General features: G+C 39.8%; 1 protein-coding gene across 3 annotated transcripts in view; it reads left to right on the top strand.

Annotated features, from left to right (window-relative positions):
• Positions 1-6,979: 6,979 nt before the first annotated feature.
• Positions 6,980-16,919, top strand: part of LOC122656497 (electron transfer flavoprotein-ubiquinone oxidoreductase, mitochondrial) — a 138,808-nt gene continuing 128,868 nt past the window's right edge. For 2 of the 3 annotated variants that reach the window (XM_043851041.1, XM_043851040.1), the window contains exon 1: positions 6,980-7,558. In XM_043851041.1, coding sequence (XP_043706976.1) covers positions 7,048-7,558 — 511 coding nt within the window. In that variant the 5' untranslated portion in view covers positions 6,980-7,047. The remainder of the gene's footprint in view (positions 7,559-16,919) is intronic. The other variant, XM_043851039.1, reaches the window with a different exon arrangement.

The following is a 16,919-nucleotide window of genomic DNA, read 5'->3' as shown; positions in this document are numbered from 1 at the left end:
TGGGCATCATAATTATCCCGCTGCCCTCCACCAATTTGATCACTTGAACCATCTCGGCATATGTGTGTAGTCGGTGTGCAACAAGTATTGCACTAATGCCCGATCGTAACCCTTTGTCAAACTTCTTTGCTTTCTCCCTAACCCTCAGATGAGCAAGAGCAAAGTAGAATAGGTCTCAAATCTCTGCTAGAACTCTAACACAAACTTGGGTCCCCATGTTAGTGCTGAGAACTCGGCCTCCTTTTTATCTCTGAAGCTCTCCGGGGAATAGTTTTCGAAGAACGCCTCTTTGAAGTTCTCCCAGGTGGGGTTAGAATGTGTTGTCACGCTCTATCCCAATAAGGAATATAATACAATAAAGAGTGTGACTAGGACTACAGACGTCATCCTAATAAGCCACCAGGATCACAGATACATTGTCCCAATCCACAATCATAAACCAACATTAAAACATAATAATATCAGAGTGCGAAGGAAGGAAATATTACATTTCAAGAGATCAAAAATACAAGTGGAAGCATTTGTAATAGTAGTTACAGTATGTTTAATCGACTAAATGATACTTTAGATAGTTTAACAGTTATTCCGACTGACCATTATATAACTACTCAAAATATACGTATAACAATAAATGTTTATATAAAGGCTCAAAGCCCCAAAAGAATCAAAAGGGAACAAATCCCAGAACATCAGTATGCCCCATAGGCACATTCGTCGCAAGGACATCCATCGCCGTGCTCCTCCGTCACAGTCTCTGGGACCTCGGGACCAATATCATCATATCCTGAGGTATGAACCTTGAGTCCAGCAAAATAGCCATCATCTGCAGCAACATCTAAAAGAGTGTGCACAAGGGGGTTAGCTTTACTGAGCCAGTGAGGGGATGGGGAATACACAGGCAAGCAATCCACACATAGTCCATAATACATGTAAATGTTAATCAATTTTCACCTAACAAACAATTCTAAGTCAATGGTGTATGTTACTATAACAATTCAAGAGACACCATGGGTCACTTATCTTATCACCACAGTGAAACCTCAATTGTTACCAGGGGCCCACGCTGGCCGTAGTCCTAATACCACCCAGAGGTAAACCCCGATGATCAGTGGTCATCCCTGACCTGGCCTCTCTCCCCCATAGGCAGTAAGGAGCCCTGATCACCTAACACCTAAACCCCTGTTGGTAAGGGTGGTAGCATAAGGATCGAAAACCTAATCGCAGTTATACTACATGAAAACCCTATCATCTTGAGAGGTATTCTAGGTGCATCAATGCCCCATACCATCTAGAACATGGGTACCAGCATGACACGACACATACAGAGCATTATGGCATGCAATAGAAGTTTACATAATCCCAGGGTTCCAATGCCGGTATTTCCCGACACCTGTAACCCGATATATAATGAAATACAATTCACAACCACATCACTTCGATCAAGTAAGATAAAATGCAAGTATGCAATCATGTTTAGTAATGATGCAAATAGCATGTTACATGTATAATTAATAGTAAGCAAACCCAAACAGTCACCCAAAACCCACTCACTAATAGTTTGCGTATTGTTCGATGCGTCTAGTAAAGATCGCCTTGGTACACATCCCCCCGTAGTAGTTAGATATCCTAGGGATGCATGAATAAGGTATAGAGGATGTAGGTGGGCCCCACAGAGAGTTCCCAAGAGTTGTTATATGGTACAACATGAAGCAGTTCGAACGGATTCTCGAACGTAACCACCAACAGTGGATCCGTTCTCAGGTATTAAGAGGCAGTGGCGAATGGATTCTTGTATGTACCCCACTTTTACGGTTCTGTTTGTAAATCCGTTCAAGCCAGTCTTCCAAGAGTCAAATATTTATAATGAATGGATTCTCAAACGGAGGCCCGATACTTGGGTCCGTTCGTAAATCCGTTTGAACCAGAACATGGATTCTTCAAGTTATACTTTTCCAACCTAAGTCTCTGTGTATTATAATTTTTTTTAAGGCTTAGATAGGATTATCACAAGGCTTATTAAGGTCTCATTGACCTAGCCGAAGCATTGGTCTTGGGGGTTCAAGGGTTGTATAACCCAAGGTCGATTATATAGGGTTAAGTTGCTAATGGACATGAGTGTAAGAGGGATGTCTATTTAGGGTCCTTAGTATGTCCATTAATGAACATAGGCTCACCATTGAACCAAGGTAGAAGTCTTGTGATCAACCTTGGGTTCCAAGTGGAACCTTAGCTCAAGGTCGATTCATGAGAGAGGCCAATGGATGAGCTCCACCACAAAGCCCTACACCAAACACCTTCTTCCTCTTTACCTTTCTCTTCTCCTCTCACTCTCATAACTCCCACGGTTTTGGGTAGGTTGGTGTATTGAATGCCCAATAAATAGAGCCCAAGTCTATATATAGTAAGTGATTCCCTTAGGTCCTGTTTGGTTTGGTCCATTGTTCAAAAACCCATTTAAAATCAGGTTTGGGCCCACATACAAGGTCCAACAATGTAAGAGAGGTTAAGGGTGGGGTCTAGCATGTCCAGAGACATAGCCACGGTGTCTAGGACACGAGTACATGGGGCCCACATAGGAAAATATACACAAAACATCAAACAGCACGAATGGATTCGCGAATGGACTCATCAACAGTGGGTCCGTTCGTGGTTCCGTTCCTGTTGAGAACCTTGAACAACAACAATAAAGTTATCGGGCCTTGGCCCACACTTCAAGGTCATAAAGGGAATGACACACAAGTATAAAATAAGGTTCGTAACATACCCCTCATCCATCACGGTATGTCCTCTGTTATCCCGAAGAGCTTCCTCACTTTGATGCTAACCTCGTCGAGAGACGAAGTGTAGATGTGGCACGACACGGGGTGTGCCTTCCAATACGTCTCGCTCTTAGGACCTATACTAGGAGGATAATCGGTGAAGTAATCATCGATGCATTTCCCCTACTCTCGGTTGAGGAATCTCTCCTCAATGGGCAAACTCGTGTCAAAATCAATGATCTTGTGGCTGGGCTTGACAACCATAGCAAACAGCTCACCGACATACATGGCAGCACCATCTACACGTCACAAGGATAACAATAAATAATTAGGATCTTGGGTACGGGTATAACATGTGTAGCCGTCAAAATAGGCTGGGTGGCTCTCCACCATGCATCCGCTTCATGCTAAAGTTGATACCCCACACATATGAGTTTATGCTCAACTGTTCAACAGAGAACAATGGAGGCCTTCTCCATACCCCTAATCCACTTGGCTGGCTAGAGTGGATCTGGACCTATCCCATTGAAGTAGGGGAGTCTAAGCTTTTGGAACCTCTCCATCATCTTAAATGTGTCCATCAATATCTATCCCTGAGGTACTACAGGTACAAAAGGTACTGGAGGCATCCCTGGCACACTGCATGTTTGGTGTGCAGCTTAGAACTGAACACTCATGTTCGCCATGAATTGTTGTTGTTGCCGCTGCATGTCCTGTATCATGTATTAATGGGAAGATTTGTGGTCCTTAGAATGTGCAGTTTATCAAAAGCAAAATCTTATATCAGTCCTCTTTGCTAAGAAGTAAGGAATTCAAACACATTTGGAGGAAGTAGAACCAACCGGTCGATTACATGGCTTCCATCCTAGGTGGTTTGGTAGAGTCTATTTGGCATCCCCCTAACTTCCCTGTTGATCTCCAACCACTTATAAAAAGGATGCAGATTTTGTTGTTTACTATCGGATGTAATTGGATTAATGTCTTTTTTTTTCAATGATTCTTGTTTGTTAGGTCGGGCCTGTCCTACCTGATTTTAGATCCTTTCCCCCTCTTTGGCAGGGTTCTTAAAGGATGCCTTATTCTTGTAATTTTATTTCTTTGTTAATATATCATTTTTACCTATAAAAAAAGATTGAAACAAAGTAAAAGAGTTCTACATGGTCACTGACTCTTTTGATTCGGATCCCAATACATAGATGGAGGCTATATAGAACATAGATACTGATAAATGGAATGAAAGCTGAGATGGATTCCATGTATACTAACAAACATTTGGACTCTAATAAATTCACTAGAGGGTGTTAAACCCATTGGTTGCAAATGGATTTACAAGAGGAAGATAGGTGCAGATGGTAATGTGGAACGATTTAAAGCTAGACTGATTGCAAAGGGTTACACCTAGCGTGAAGGTATTGAATATGATGAAACCTTTTCATTGGTCGTGATGTTGAAATCCATTTTGATTTTACTATCCATAGCAGCACACCACGATTATGAATCTGGCAGACGGATGATCAAACAACATTCAAGAATGGATATTTGGAGGAGGACTTCTACATGTCTCGACCAGAGGGGTTTACTTCTCCTAGAGAAAAGAATAAAGTGTGCAAATTGCTGAAGTCCATTTATATACTAAAACAACATCTATAAGTTGGAACATCAAGTTTGATCAAACCATAAAGGGTTTTGGTTTTGAATAGAACATTGATAAATCTTGTGTCTACAAGAAGTTGAATTGGAGGTCTAGCTGTTTCCTGGTCTTGTATGTGGATAACATACTACTCATTGGGAATGATGTGAGATTATTAACCTCTATAAAGAAATGGCTTTTCACTGACTTATCAATGAAGGATTTAGGGGATGCCAGTTTTATATTAGGCATCAAGGTTATGAGGGATTGGGAGTGTAGAATGTCAGGGTTGTCTCAAGCCAACTCTATTGGTAAGATATGGAAAGATTTAAAATGACAAATTCTAAGAAAGTAATTGTTCCTTTCAGTCATGGCATTACACTTTCTAACTCTCAATATCTACAGACACTAGAGGACATAAAAACTATGAAAGGGATTTCTTATACATCTGCAGTGGAAAGTTTAATGTATGCAATGTTGTGTACCAGATCTGACACTTGTCATGCAGTTGGAATGGTTAGTAAGTTCCAATCCAATCCTGCTCAGGAATACTAAACTTTGTCAAGTGCATCATGAAGTACTTGAGAAGAACAAAGGATTATTAATTTGTTTAAGGTGTAAATAACTTGTTAGTAGTTGGATATATTGATTCAGACTTTCAATCAAATAAAGATGATAGAAAGTCCACACCATAATATTTATGTTGGGAGGAAAGGTGCTCATATGGAAAAGTGCCAAGCAAAAGTCAATAACAGATTCAATGATTGAGATTGAATACTTGGCAGAATGTGAGGCAACCAAGGAGGGGGTGTGGTTGAAAAAATTCTTGACCAATCTAGAGGTTGTACCTGACCTAATTAGTCGCCCTATATGCATGTTATGTGATTACAGAGGAGCCATTGCTGAAGCTAAGTAATCTAGAGCATATCATAAGAACAAGCACACAGAGAAAAATATCATCTCATTCGGGAGATTATACAACAAGGCGACATATCTGTTGCCAAAGTTGATTCTGTAGACAATCTATCTGGACTTATGAATGACTAAGGGTCTTACACCAGTAGTTTTCAGTAGACATGTAGAGAACATGGGTGTAAATGTTGTTAGTAATTGGCTTTGATGTACAAGTGGGAGATTGTTGGATTAATTAATATGATGTATGTGTATCAAGTCTAATTTAATTTGATTAAATTAATTAATACATTTTCATATTCATGTGCTTGTTGTGATTATTTGATATGCAACTGCCCACTTTTTTCGTTACTTGTTCACAACTATGGACAAATTTGGGCACTCTATTTTGAAGTTGCCACATTGTATATTTCTCTAATAAAGGTATATTTCTCTAATAGAGATTAGTATGAAAATATAATGTGAGCACTTAACTATGTCAACATTGATCCATTGGAATTCCTGATTTAGTTTATTCACGGAGGGAAATTCTCGGTAGTTTCTTTTTCCCTTACCTTAGAGGCACTTACTGTTGTGTTTATATTTCATGCAATCATTGTGATCTAATGATTGATGTCTACTGACATGACTAACTACATACTGGACACTTGTTGTATGAGGTATATGCGTGAATGAGGTTGTTCCTCGATAGGGTTTCACCCCCAGATAGGGTGAACATCCGAGTATGTGAGTTGAACAGTGATCGATCATAATCCAAAGCCTCGGTAATATTAGTTTAATATTATTATTTAAAAGGAGTTTCAAATAATTTTGGTTGATATCCCAATACTTATGGTTTATTGTACAATGCACTTGCCATTTTGGCAGATTATTCTCATACTTGTGAAATGTATTGTAAATGTTGGTAGTGTGAGGGGAAAGTGTAATGAAAATATCTACTTTTGAAGGTTTTTAGGGTATGCCTCTTGTAGAGATGTCATTTTATACAATTAAGAACAACTTGAAGATTAATTTATTTTTGGTAATAAGAACAACTTGAAGATTACTCTTTAGGATCACACCACTTGGTGCAATATTATCCTTTAGATTGTAATCTCCTAAGTAGGCTTTCACAAGGGTGGGATAATCATTTCATCCCAGCGAGAACTTTCTTCCTTGAAAATTTGGGTTGCTGTTCTTTGCCCTGGAGTGCATCTAGGTGCAGGCGTGCCAGACACATGGGATGGGATGATCACCATTTATGGGGGTGGGCCAGTCATTTCGCCCACCCTCCATGTGTCCCCCCAATGGAGAAAACGTTATCCCTAAAAATATTTTAGGGAAAAAGAACTTTGTCTGGGAGTGTGGCCTATGCCAGCACTCTCATGAGTCTATCTCTCTCCTCCCCATATGAAAAGACAGCTCTGCCCCTTATTTTAAGGAGGAGAGAGATAGACACATGAGAGTGTTATCGTAAGCCACACTCCCGGACAGAAAATTGTTTCCCAATATTTTAAGATTTGGGGTTTAGGAATTTCTGCGAATGGGAAGGTGGCTCTTCCGAACTCAACTTCTAGTTTGAGTTTGGGTAGGTCGGTCCAGCCAACCTTTAACAAAAAAACAAAGATGACACGTTTTGCGGAGTTGGGGGGAAAATGACTATACCTGCAGTCCCCATGTCAAGATTCTCCGGACAAACCGCTCCCGTTTCCTAACTCATCCTGAAGAACGTTTCAGTTACCTCATTGAGATAGCTTCAGAGCGACCATGGTTGGATTCCTATCCGTCTTCCACAAATCTAAAAATAGAACCAGCTTTAGAGTCTCCTCCGTTATACAAAACACTTCATCTAAATCCTATTACAGAAATGCCCATCTGTCTAATTCAATTAATCCATCTATTTCCCCCTCAATTCCTCCCAATTTCGGTTCCACAATAACTTCAACTGTGTTTTCTACACTTGGGTTTCTATCGAAACATCCGAACTTCTCCAATCTAACAAAAAGAGGAACTTGGTTGTCCTTATTTTGCGTTTTGGGTGAATCTAGGATTTTCTCATCTGGTTCCCTTCTGAACCGGACCAGTTCTAGAAACCCGATCAGTATTGGAGGACTGAGAAGCTTCAGTACTGAATCTTACCGGGAATCAATAAACTATGATATTGTTATTGTGGGAGCGGGACCTGCTGGGCTGTCAGCTGCGATCCGGTTGAAGCAGTTGTGCCAAGAAAGGGGTGTTGATTTATCAGTCTGCGTGGTTGAGAAAGGTGCCGAAGTGGGTAAGTGTTTTTATTCTTCTTTAATTTGATCACATGGGTTTCTCTGGTTTCGGCTCAATAGCTTCTTCTAGTTATCTTGTTATCAGTTTTCTTCACAGTTTTCTATATTTTTGGAAGAGAGAAATGATTTGATTTTGAGGCTTAATTTTGGATATGTTATTCCCTTCTACTACTTTATTCGACCCAAACTTGAGAACTATCGCACTGATGGATTGAAAGTTATTCAAGTTCTCCATACCAAGGTTCGAAAACTCGGGTCTCGGTGGCATCTCGGCCAGGCCAGAAACCGAGTTGAGCCAAGATCTAGCCGAGTTGCTGCAATTTTTTTTTTTTTGGACTCGGACCCCCAACTCGGTGGGTTGTACACATATTTTGGGTCTGAAACTTGGTATCCAGTATATTTCAGGCCATTTAAACACTTTTTTAATGGCATGCCCAGATTTGCCAAAAAACAAGTCCAAATATGAGTTTCACTTTGGATCATAGGTTGGTAGGCGACGAGTCGTACTAAAACAACCTAATCTACATATAATTTAGTAAAACATAACAAATTAGCAATCAAAACATTCTAATTAGTACACATCAATCAAAACATTGAAATAAAATGTATATTACATCAATGTTCACTTAATTTGTTACATAAAATGAGATTGAACAAGAAATTCATCCTCATATCGATCCACATAGAATTCCCATGTCATGGAATTGCTATAGTGTTGCAAATAGTGTGACACAGTTTCCATATAAGTCTTCTGATCAACATGTACCAATCTCCCTATCTTAGGGTACATGGGAGGCTATTGGTATGAGGTGTAAGATCCACTGCTACTGTCATATTGAGTTTGAGGCATGTATGGCTGGTTTGGGACTAGGAATGTGTACCCAACACCTGACCAAGAGCTTTGACTGTCATACTTAGCTGCTGACTGCCCATACTGACCATAGGCACTATAATCAGAACCGGTGCTCTGCTAGCCATAGTCATAGCCATGATGATGCTGAGATGATTTCCATGACTGATGCTTACTAGTAGTATCTATACTCGTGCTTCCGAAACTTGTAAGCATGGTGTTCATACTGCTGTTGTCCTCCTCCTGAGCATATGACTGATGTGAGTGTTCGCGACCCTTCTTTCTATTGTATGTTTTAGGGTGGCCACCATGGTCTTGATCTTGAGTGGCATGCGTAAACTGAGACTCACCGGTGAAACGCACAGGGTCCTCCCCGTTCCCAACTTCTTCGTCAGACGCTTCGCGCATCCCCTCGACAATCATCATAATAACCGCCACTCCGCATGCCACTAGCAGCAGCAGCTTCACCACCACCACCACCACTAGCATCACCATCACCATCACCATCACCATCACCATCACCATCACTAGCATCACCAGTGTCATCACCACCACCACCATCATCATCAGCAGGACTTGCTACAGCAGGCTCAAAAGGTTTCGGTGACTCTGCATGTGCACGCCCCTCTTGCGTTGACATATATTCATCAACATCAGTGCCGGTTACAGACGCAATGGTGAGGTCGGGCCTACCCCCAGGCTGATCCATATCAGGTGTACCACGATCCCTCACCCACTGGAATAGGGGATCCTCATCGTCATCAGAGTCCTCTTGAAAAATGTTGGACAGTTCAATGGGTTCTTTATCATTGGCCTCAATTCCTTCACATATGTGCCTCATCCTTAATCTCATATTGTAGTGCACATACACAAGCTGCTCCAGTGGTTCGCTACCCAACCTGTTCCGCCTCTTTGATTGTATCACTGAGAATGTACTCCAGTTGCGCTCACATCCGGAGGATGAACAAGTTTGTGAGAGCACTCTCATTGCTACCTTCCTCAGGTTGGGTGAACTTGTACCATAAAGCACCCACCAGTCGGCTGCATTACAAATATAGAATAGTAAGAATATGTACATTCTAAAGGGATAAAATTATAATTCATAAATGTAATATCATGCCACCTACCATGGTCTGACTTTTGTCTACCCTCCACTGCAGCTAATCGACCGAAACTTCCTGAGGCCTCTCTGAAGTATTTGATCTATTTTCAATTTGAGGCATTAGTATTTCCTATTTAGTAGTTACATTCATAAACTAACTAACAAAGTACCAAAGTCCCATACTCTCACCTCATCATTGCAAGCAGCTTGTATCTTTGGATGGGGCTCCAACTTCTGAGTAACAGCTTGAACTATCTCTAACAATTCTATGTCTAGCCCAAGATCATGGGAGTAGTGATACTTTGGATTCAAATATTATGCTGGTAAAGTAAACACCACAAATATGATTTGTTAGTGACTTAATGGCTTTAATGCCTTTAGGGTTTTGAATATGTAAATGTAAAAAAGTTATAACATTTAAAGTATAAAGTATGTTGAACTCACCAGCTTTATGCAATGGATGACTCAAGTGCTTCTCCCACCGCTCATCAATGATGTTAGTGTAGGACTTTGCACTTTGAGGTATAACAACTCTAACCATTTCCTTCATTTTTTGGATGACAGCATAAATGTGGCCCAAAGTAGGCTTCTTCTCTGTATCAACCATCCTCAGTACTGCCACTACTGGCTCTAATATGCCAACCACTTTCCCCAGGTCCTTCCAAAATCCATCATTTGCAATGGTCTGTTGTGCTACCTTTGCTTCTTCTGACTTAGAACCTTGCCAACCAAACCATTCATGACTTGCAAACATATACCTTAGACCTATCGCCTTCCTCTGAAAGCTCTTCAATGCAATGTAATTGGTGGCAAATCAAGTGACACCAGGCCTCACTAAATCTCCATTGCATTTCTCCCTCATCAAGGCTAAAGCATAAGAATGGTTGTATACAAAAGTTGTCACTTGTCTTGCCCTATTTACCACACCCGCCACCAAAGTCTTTTTTCCCATGTCCTTCAGCATTAAATCAATAGAATGGGCTGCACATGGGGTCCAAAAGAGCCGGATCCTCTTACTTTTCTTATTCATCAACTTCTCTCCAGCCTTTTTATAGTTGGAACCGTTATCCGTCACAATTTGGATAACGTTCCTTGGTCCTACCTCCTCCACCACTTGCTTCAACTCCTTATACAAGTATGATGCATCCTTTATATGCTTTGATGCATCGATAGACTTCAAGAATATAGTCTTTCCATTGCAACTCATAATAAAATTTATGATGGACAGTCTAGTAGGTCCAGTCCAACCATCAGCTATAAGAGTAACCCCATATGTCTCCCACATTGGCTTCAAACCATCAATGTATTCTTTTAGCTCCTCTACCTCCTGAGGCAAATATACATTGTATAATTTAAATGGTGAAGGTCCCTTCCATCCTGCACTAGCCCTCCCTGCAGCATCAAGGAATGCATTATAGTATGTTCCTTGTGCTACATTAGCTGGAATGCCATGGTAAAGCATGAACTTGCTGCAGGCTTTTTGTGCTTCCTCTTGTTTACCACCAAATATTTGTGGGATGGTTGGCTGGTAGGCATCTTGTTGCCTAAAAGTTGTGGGATCCTGCTCAAAAATGGGTTCTGGACCTTGTACTCGTGGTCGGGTTTGAGGTCTTGGTATATTTCTTATCCCAGTGCTTCTCCTCCTCTCATCTTCTTGCATTGGTGCAGTTGAGCCAGATCCACCAGCTCCTCTTGCTTGCTCATATGCTCTTATATTATCAAAATGAAAACTTTGTCTACTCTTAGCCAAAGTCTGCTGGTAAATTCTCCATTCAGCCTTTGATTGAAACTCACCAGGTGGAGGCCCAATGTCAGTATCATCTCTGCCACGGACCTCTACACCAGCCCTCTCTAGTATTGCCTCATTAAACTCTTGTTGCAATCTTTCTCTCTCAGATTTTTTTAATCTTCCTCCTTTCAAATGTTGTGCCATTGTCACTTTCACTTGGATAGGAACATTTGGGCATGAGGAAACATCCTTGCCTATACCAGACAAGTGTTGCTTTAACCTGGTGGCTCCTCCAGATAGCAACTTCCCACAATAATTGCATTTGGACTTCTTTTTGTCTGTGGATATGAGAACTCTGTTGCCATGCTATATCAGACATTGTATACAAAATGTCTTATGTTTTACACTGTTACATAAAAAAACATATATTAATAACCATGGATCACTTAAAGTAAGGTATTTAAGACTTAAAATATGCTATTCATAACTCTTAAACGTAATGTCAAGCTACTAGAACTATGAAATAACTATCTCTTATTTATCCCCTAACCCTAGTATTTATTTGTTAATTAAAAATAATATTTTGAATTTTTTTTAAAACTATTTATACCTTAAAGTATAAGAAAAATATAACGTAATGATGAATTTGACACCATTTGAAGTTGAATATTATGTACATATATTGTACATAATTTTCCATAAGCAATAAGTATTTTTCCTTAATATTATATATATATTTTTAATTTTTATAATATATTTATTAAATCTGAAAAATAAAATAATTTTTTTAATGGGTGAAAATAAAAAATTAATCCATGGGGCTGTAGAGCATCCCAAGTAGTTTAACATATATCAAAATCATTTTCAAACAATCACTATTCATCCTATTTTTTTCATTTTCTTTTTTCAAATAAATCATTTATTTTTTCAGAAATTATAATAAATAATTTATTAACTGGAAAAAAAATCCAACTCCATCAAGTGATAGATCGGGCAAAGATGTTCAACATATATTAAAACCACATGAATCTAACAAGGATTACAAAATTTTTTTTTGGAAAAAATAGATTTGGGGAAGAAATAGAAAATACCTTAGAAATCTTGCAAATAGATGATGATGCTCCAAATTGGCACTTGAATCTTCACTTTGGCACTTCAATCAAACTCCAAACAGTGCATTCCAGCCAACAATCGAAAGAAAGAAGAAATTTGAAGGAGAGGTGTTTTTCCCCTTGGTTTAGAGCCTATCGAGTTCTGTCCTTGCTCTCTCTTATGTTGGAAATGGGTTTTTGGGTGAAAAATGGGCTGAATACAAGTAAATAACACTTTTGGGCCCAACCGAGGGCGAGATCTCGGCGAGATATTGGTTTATTTGCATTGAAAATACCCTGTTTTTGAGCCTCGAGATATCACCTCGATCTCGCCGAGAAATTGCACTCCTAGGAACCGACTGGTAACTCGACTCGGTATGGCCCAAAACCGAGAAACTCGGCGAGATCTCGAACCTTGCTCCATACTATTTCCTGTTTTTTCTTAGTTTATATTTTCTGTTCATGTTCATTTCTACTACTCTGTCAGTTTGCTTTGATATTTTAACCACATACTCACTCCAGTAGGACTTCTAATCCATAGTTGTTACATCGTTGCCTAGGCGTCCGGGTGGATTTTGGGGAGGCTGGGCTGTCCTCGCTTTTCTGGTTGTGCAAAGGTGCCTGCCTCACCTCGACGATGCCTAGGATCCTTGGCTGGCTTGGGAGGCTAGGCGCCCACCTTGTGTCATTTTAAAAAAAATTTAAAAGTAAAATTGATACTCATTCTAATATGTTGATTGTATTGTATACATAATCTAGTTACACAGTGATGCACTTTATCATACATATGGGTTTAAAAAAGAGAGCACAAAAACATATAAAAGTTGAAGCAATTTCTTGAAGAAGACTTTATTGTGCTCATGCCTGTTGAAAAAGAACTTAAAGAAGATGGACCTAACCACCGTTGCCGCTGCTGCTCATTTCTCCACATGAGCAACATGAATTAGTACTCATTCATTTGTGGTCCCTGACTGTGGAACAACCACCTACTGTTGTACCCCTTTGTCTCCAAGCACAGGGGTACAACAGCCTGCACTCGATTGGAAGAAGCAGCACAGTAGCAGTTTCAGTCAAAAGAGCAATCAGCAGCAGCAAGAATCTCAGCGAATAAAAGAAGTCTCCAGCCTTGAATATGGATCACCAGCAACAACAGCAGGCACTTGGATCAACAGCAAATACACTCGAACAAGGTAGCATGCAAGAGCAACAAGAATCTTCAATCGATTGGCTTGCAACAGTAGCAGTCTTGGAATTTATTGGAAGTGAGTTCTGATTTTCAGGTTGAGTCCTTAATAAATGGTTGCAGACACACACAGAAGCAGCAATGGAGATCGAGTAGGGTAGGAGAAGAAGAGAAGATAGAAGAAGGGGGTAGGGGAATGGGCCTCTCACCCACAACTATCTCAGTTGTTGCAGCAAAGGACATGCTCACATACTCGATGGCTTAAGTAGCCAAATATTCTTTTCTCTAAATTCTGTATTTTCCGTTAAGATCTGCGGCCTTTTAATAGGCAAGCTTACAATAAACTTCCAAAAATAAAAGCTAATCCTAAAATAGAAACTCAATAAAATAAAAACTTCTAAATCCTAAGAGAATGTAACTAAATGTACTTCAAAGGCTTTCCAATAAATCCAAGATTGCTTAAATCTGATTTATATTGAAAGAGTTATCATTCGGTCAAACCTTATTTGGTGTGCGCGAATGCTATCAAAATCGCTCTGAATGAAAATATTTTTTTAGACATCAAAACAAATCAATATTTTACTGCAATTTTGGTTTTTAGCAATGATTCACCATATTAAGATTTATGAAATTTTTAGATTTAAGAAAAAGTTGAAAATTGCACCTACTGTTGAAAATCCAGTTTTTGTTCTTGAACTAGGGGGGGTTGACTTTTTATCCTTGTTGAATTTGATTTTTTAACTATTTTTATTGGATTCAAATAGGAGGGTATTTGCTTATTTATGAATAATATCTTAAGTAAACATTTACTTGAATAAATAAGTGTTTGTCTTGGTTTCTAGCATTAATAACCGTTTGTCTTGGTTTTTGGCATAAATAAGTGTCTGTACACCAAGGTTTCCCACCGAGATGACCGAGACCACCGAGATCTCGAACTAAGATCTCGGCGAGACAATGCAATCTTCTCATTTCGCCTAGCATTTCGTCTTGGTTTTTCAAAAAACCGAGATATTACCGAGATCTCGACGATCTCGATGAGTTCTTGTTCTATGTTCCTGACGTCCATTGCCAATAATCCTCTTTGTCACCAAATCCTAAAGAACACAATGAGATGGAAAAAAAAGTTACAATAATTCAAGGATTTGGTTAGGTGGCTCATAGTTAAGAGGCTAGTGTTAAACTTAGGAATATGAAGAACGGAGTCAAGGTAAATAGAAGAAGTGACATGGACAATACCCTTACTAGAAATAGAAGAAGAGAACCATTAGCGATCCTAACTGTTTCCTTACCAGAATAGATAGGGTCATAGTTCGAGAACTCGGAACTCGGTACAAACTGACCCTTGGAAAAACTGAGTTGAGTCGAGATCTCGTCGAGTTGGTGCAAATTTTTTTTTTTCCGACTTGAAGCCTCAACTTGGTGGGTTTTAGACCTAGTTTGGGTCTGAAACTTGGTATTCAGCCTATTTTAGGCCATTAAACACAATGACACTATCAGATTTTGCAAAAACAAAGTCCAAATATGAGTTTTCCTTCGGACCATAGGTTGGTAGGCGACGACGTACTAAAATACCATACTCTACACATAGTTTAGTAATAGAAAGCAATCAAAACATTCAATTAATGTAAAACAACTTAAATAAGCATTGGAAATGTTAAAGTGTACAATACGTTAATCTTTAAACAAATGTTACATAAAATGTGATATGTTAATGTATTCAGTCCCAACCATATCCAGATAGAATTCCCATGTCATAGTGTTGCTGTAGTTTTGCACATAGTTTGCCACAACACTCATATAAGTGTTGTCATCAACATATTCCAACTCCCTTATCCTAGGGTATAGAAGAGGCGGAGGCGGTTGGTTTGAGGCGTGAGATCCACTACCACAGTCATATTGAGGCATGTATGGGTATGGCAGGTTTGGGACTGGGAATATGGGCCCAAAACCAGACCCAGTGCTTTGATTGTCAAACTCATGTGTTGACTGCCTAAACTGACCATAGCCACTATATTCGGAACCGGTGCTCTGCTGGCCGTAATTATAGTCATGATGAGGCTGAGATGAGTGCCACGATTGTCGCTCACTAGTAGTATCTATACCCATGCTTCCGAAACTTACAAGCATGGTGTTCATACTCATGTCATCATCCTGAGCCTATGATTGTTTACGACTCTTCTTTCTCTTGTACGTAGTGTGGCCACTATGGTCTCGTTCCTGTGTGACATGCGTAAACTGAGATTCACCTGTGTAACACACAGAGTCCGCTTGCGTTCCCACATCATACTGGTACTGCTCGTGCATCACCTCATGACGATCATCATAATAACCACCACTTCGCATGCCACCACCACTAGCAAGGTCATCACCATCACCATCACCATCACCATCACCATCACCATCATCATCATCATCATCAGCAGCACTTCCTATTGCAGCCTCAAAAGGTCTCGGTGACTCTGAATGTGCACGCCCCTATTGCGACATATAGTCCTCAACATCTGTACCGGTCACGGACGAAATGGTGGGGTCGGGCCTACCCCCAGGTTGATACATATCTGGTGTACCACGATCCCTCACCCATTGGAATAGGGGATCCTCATCATCATCAGAGTGCTCTTAGAAAATGTTGGCTAGTTTGATGGGTTCTTTATCATTGGTGTCCATTCCTTCACGTATGTGCCTCATCCTTAGTCTCATATTGTATTGTAATGTACATACACCAGTTGCTCCAGTTATTTTCTACCCAACCTGTTCCGCCTCTTCGAGTGGATCAATGAGAATGTACTCCAGTTGCATTCGCATCCGGAGGATGAACAAGTCTGTGAGAGCACTCTCACTGCTATCTTCCTCAGGTTGGGTGAACTTGTACCATAAAGCACCCACCAATCGACTGCATTACAAATATAGAATACTAAGAATATGTATATTCTAAAGGGATAAAATTATAATTCATAAATGTAATGCCATTTCACCTATCAGGGTCTGACTTTTGTCTAGCTTCCACTGCAACTTTTCGACTAAAATTTGCGGAGGCCTCTCTGAAGTTTTGAATCTGTTTTCATTTCAAATTTCAAACATTGTTAGAGGCATTAGTATTTACTACTTAGTAATTACATTCCTTTATTTACTATCGAAGTACCAAGTCCCATACTCTCACCTTATCATTGCACTCAGCATGTGTCTTGGCATTGGGCTCCAATTTCTCAATAATATTTTGAACTGTCACTAACAACTCTTGTGTCTAGCCCAAGATTATGCGAGTACTGATACTTTGGATTTAAATAGTATGCTGGTAAAGTGGAAACCAATAATATAACTTGTTAGTGACTTAATGCTTTTGAGTTTGAATATGTAAATCTATAAACTCATATAAAATGTAAAGTATGTTGAAGTGTTGAATTC

The sequence above is a fragment of the Telopea speciosissima genome, chromosome 3 (assembly GCF_018873765.1).
Source record: "Telopea speciosissima isolate NSW1024214 ecotype Mountain lineage chromosome 3, Tspe_v1, whole genome shotgun sequence".
Taxonomy (NCBI): domain Eukaryota; kingdom Viridiplantae; phylum Streptophyta; class Magnoliopsida; order Proteales; family Proteaceae; genus Telopea; species Telopea speciosissima.
This window is presented reverse-complemented; position numbering and strand designations above follow the sequence as displayed.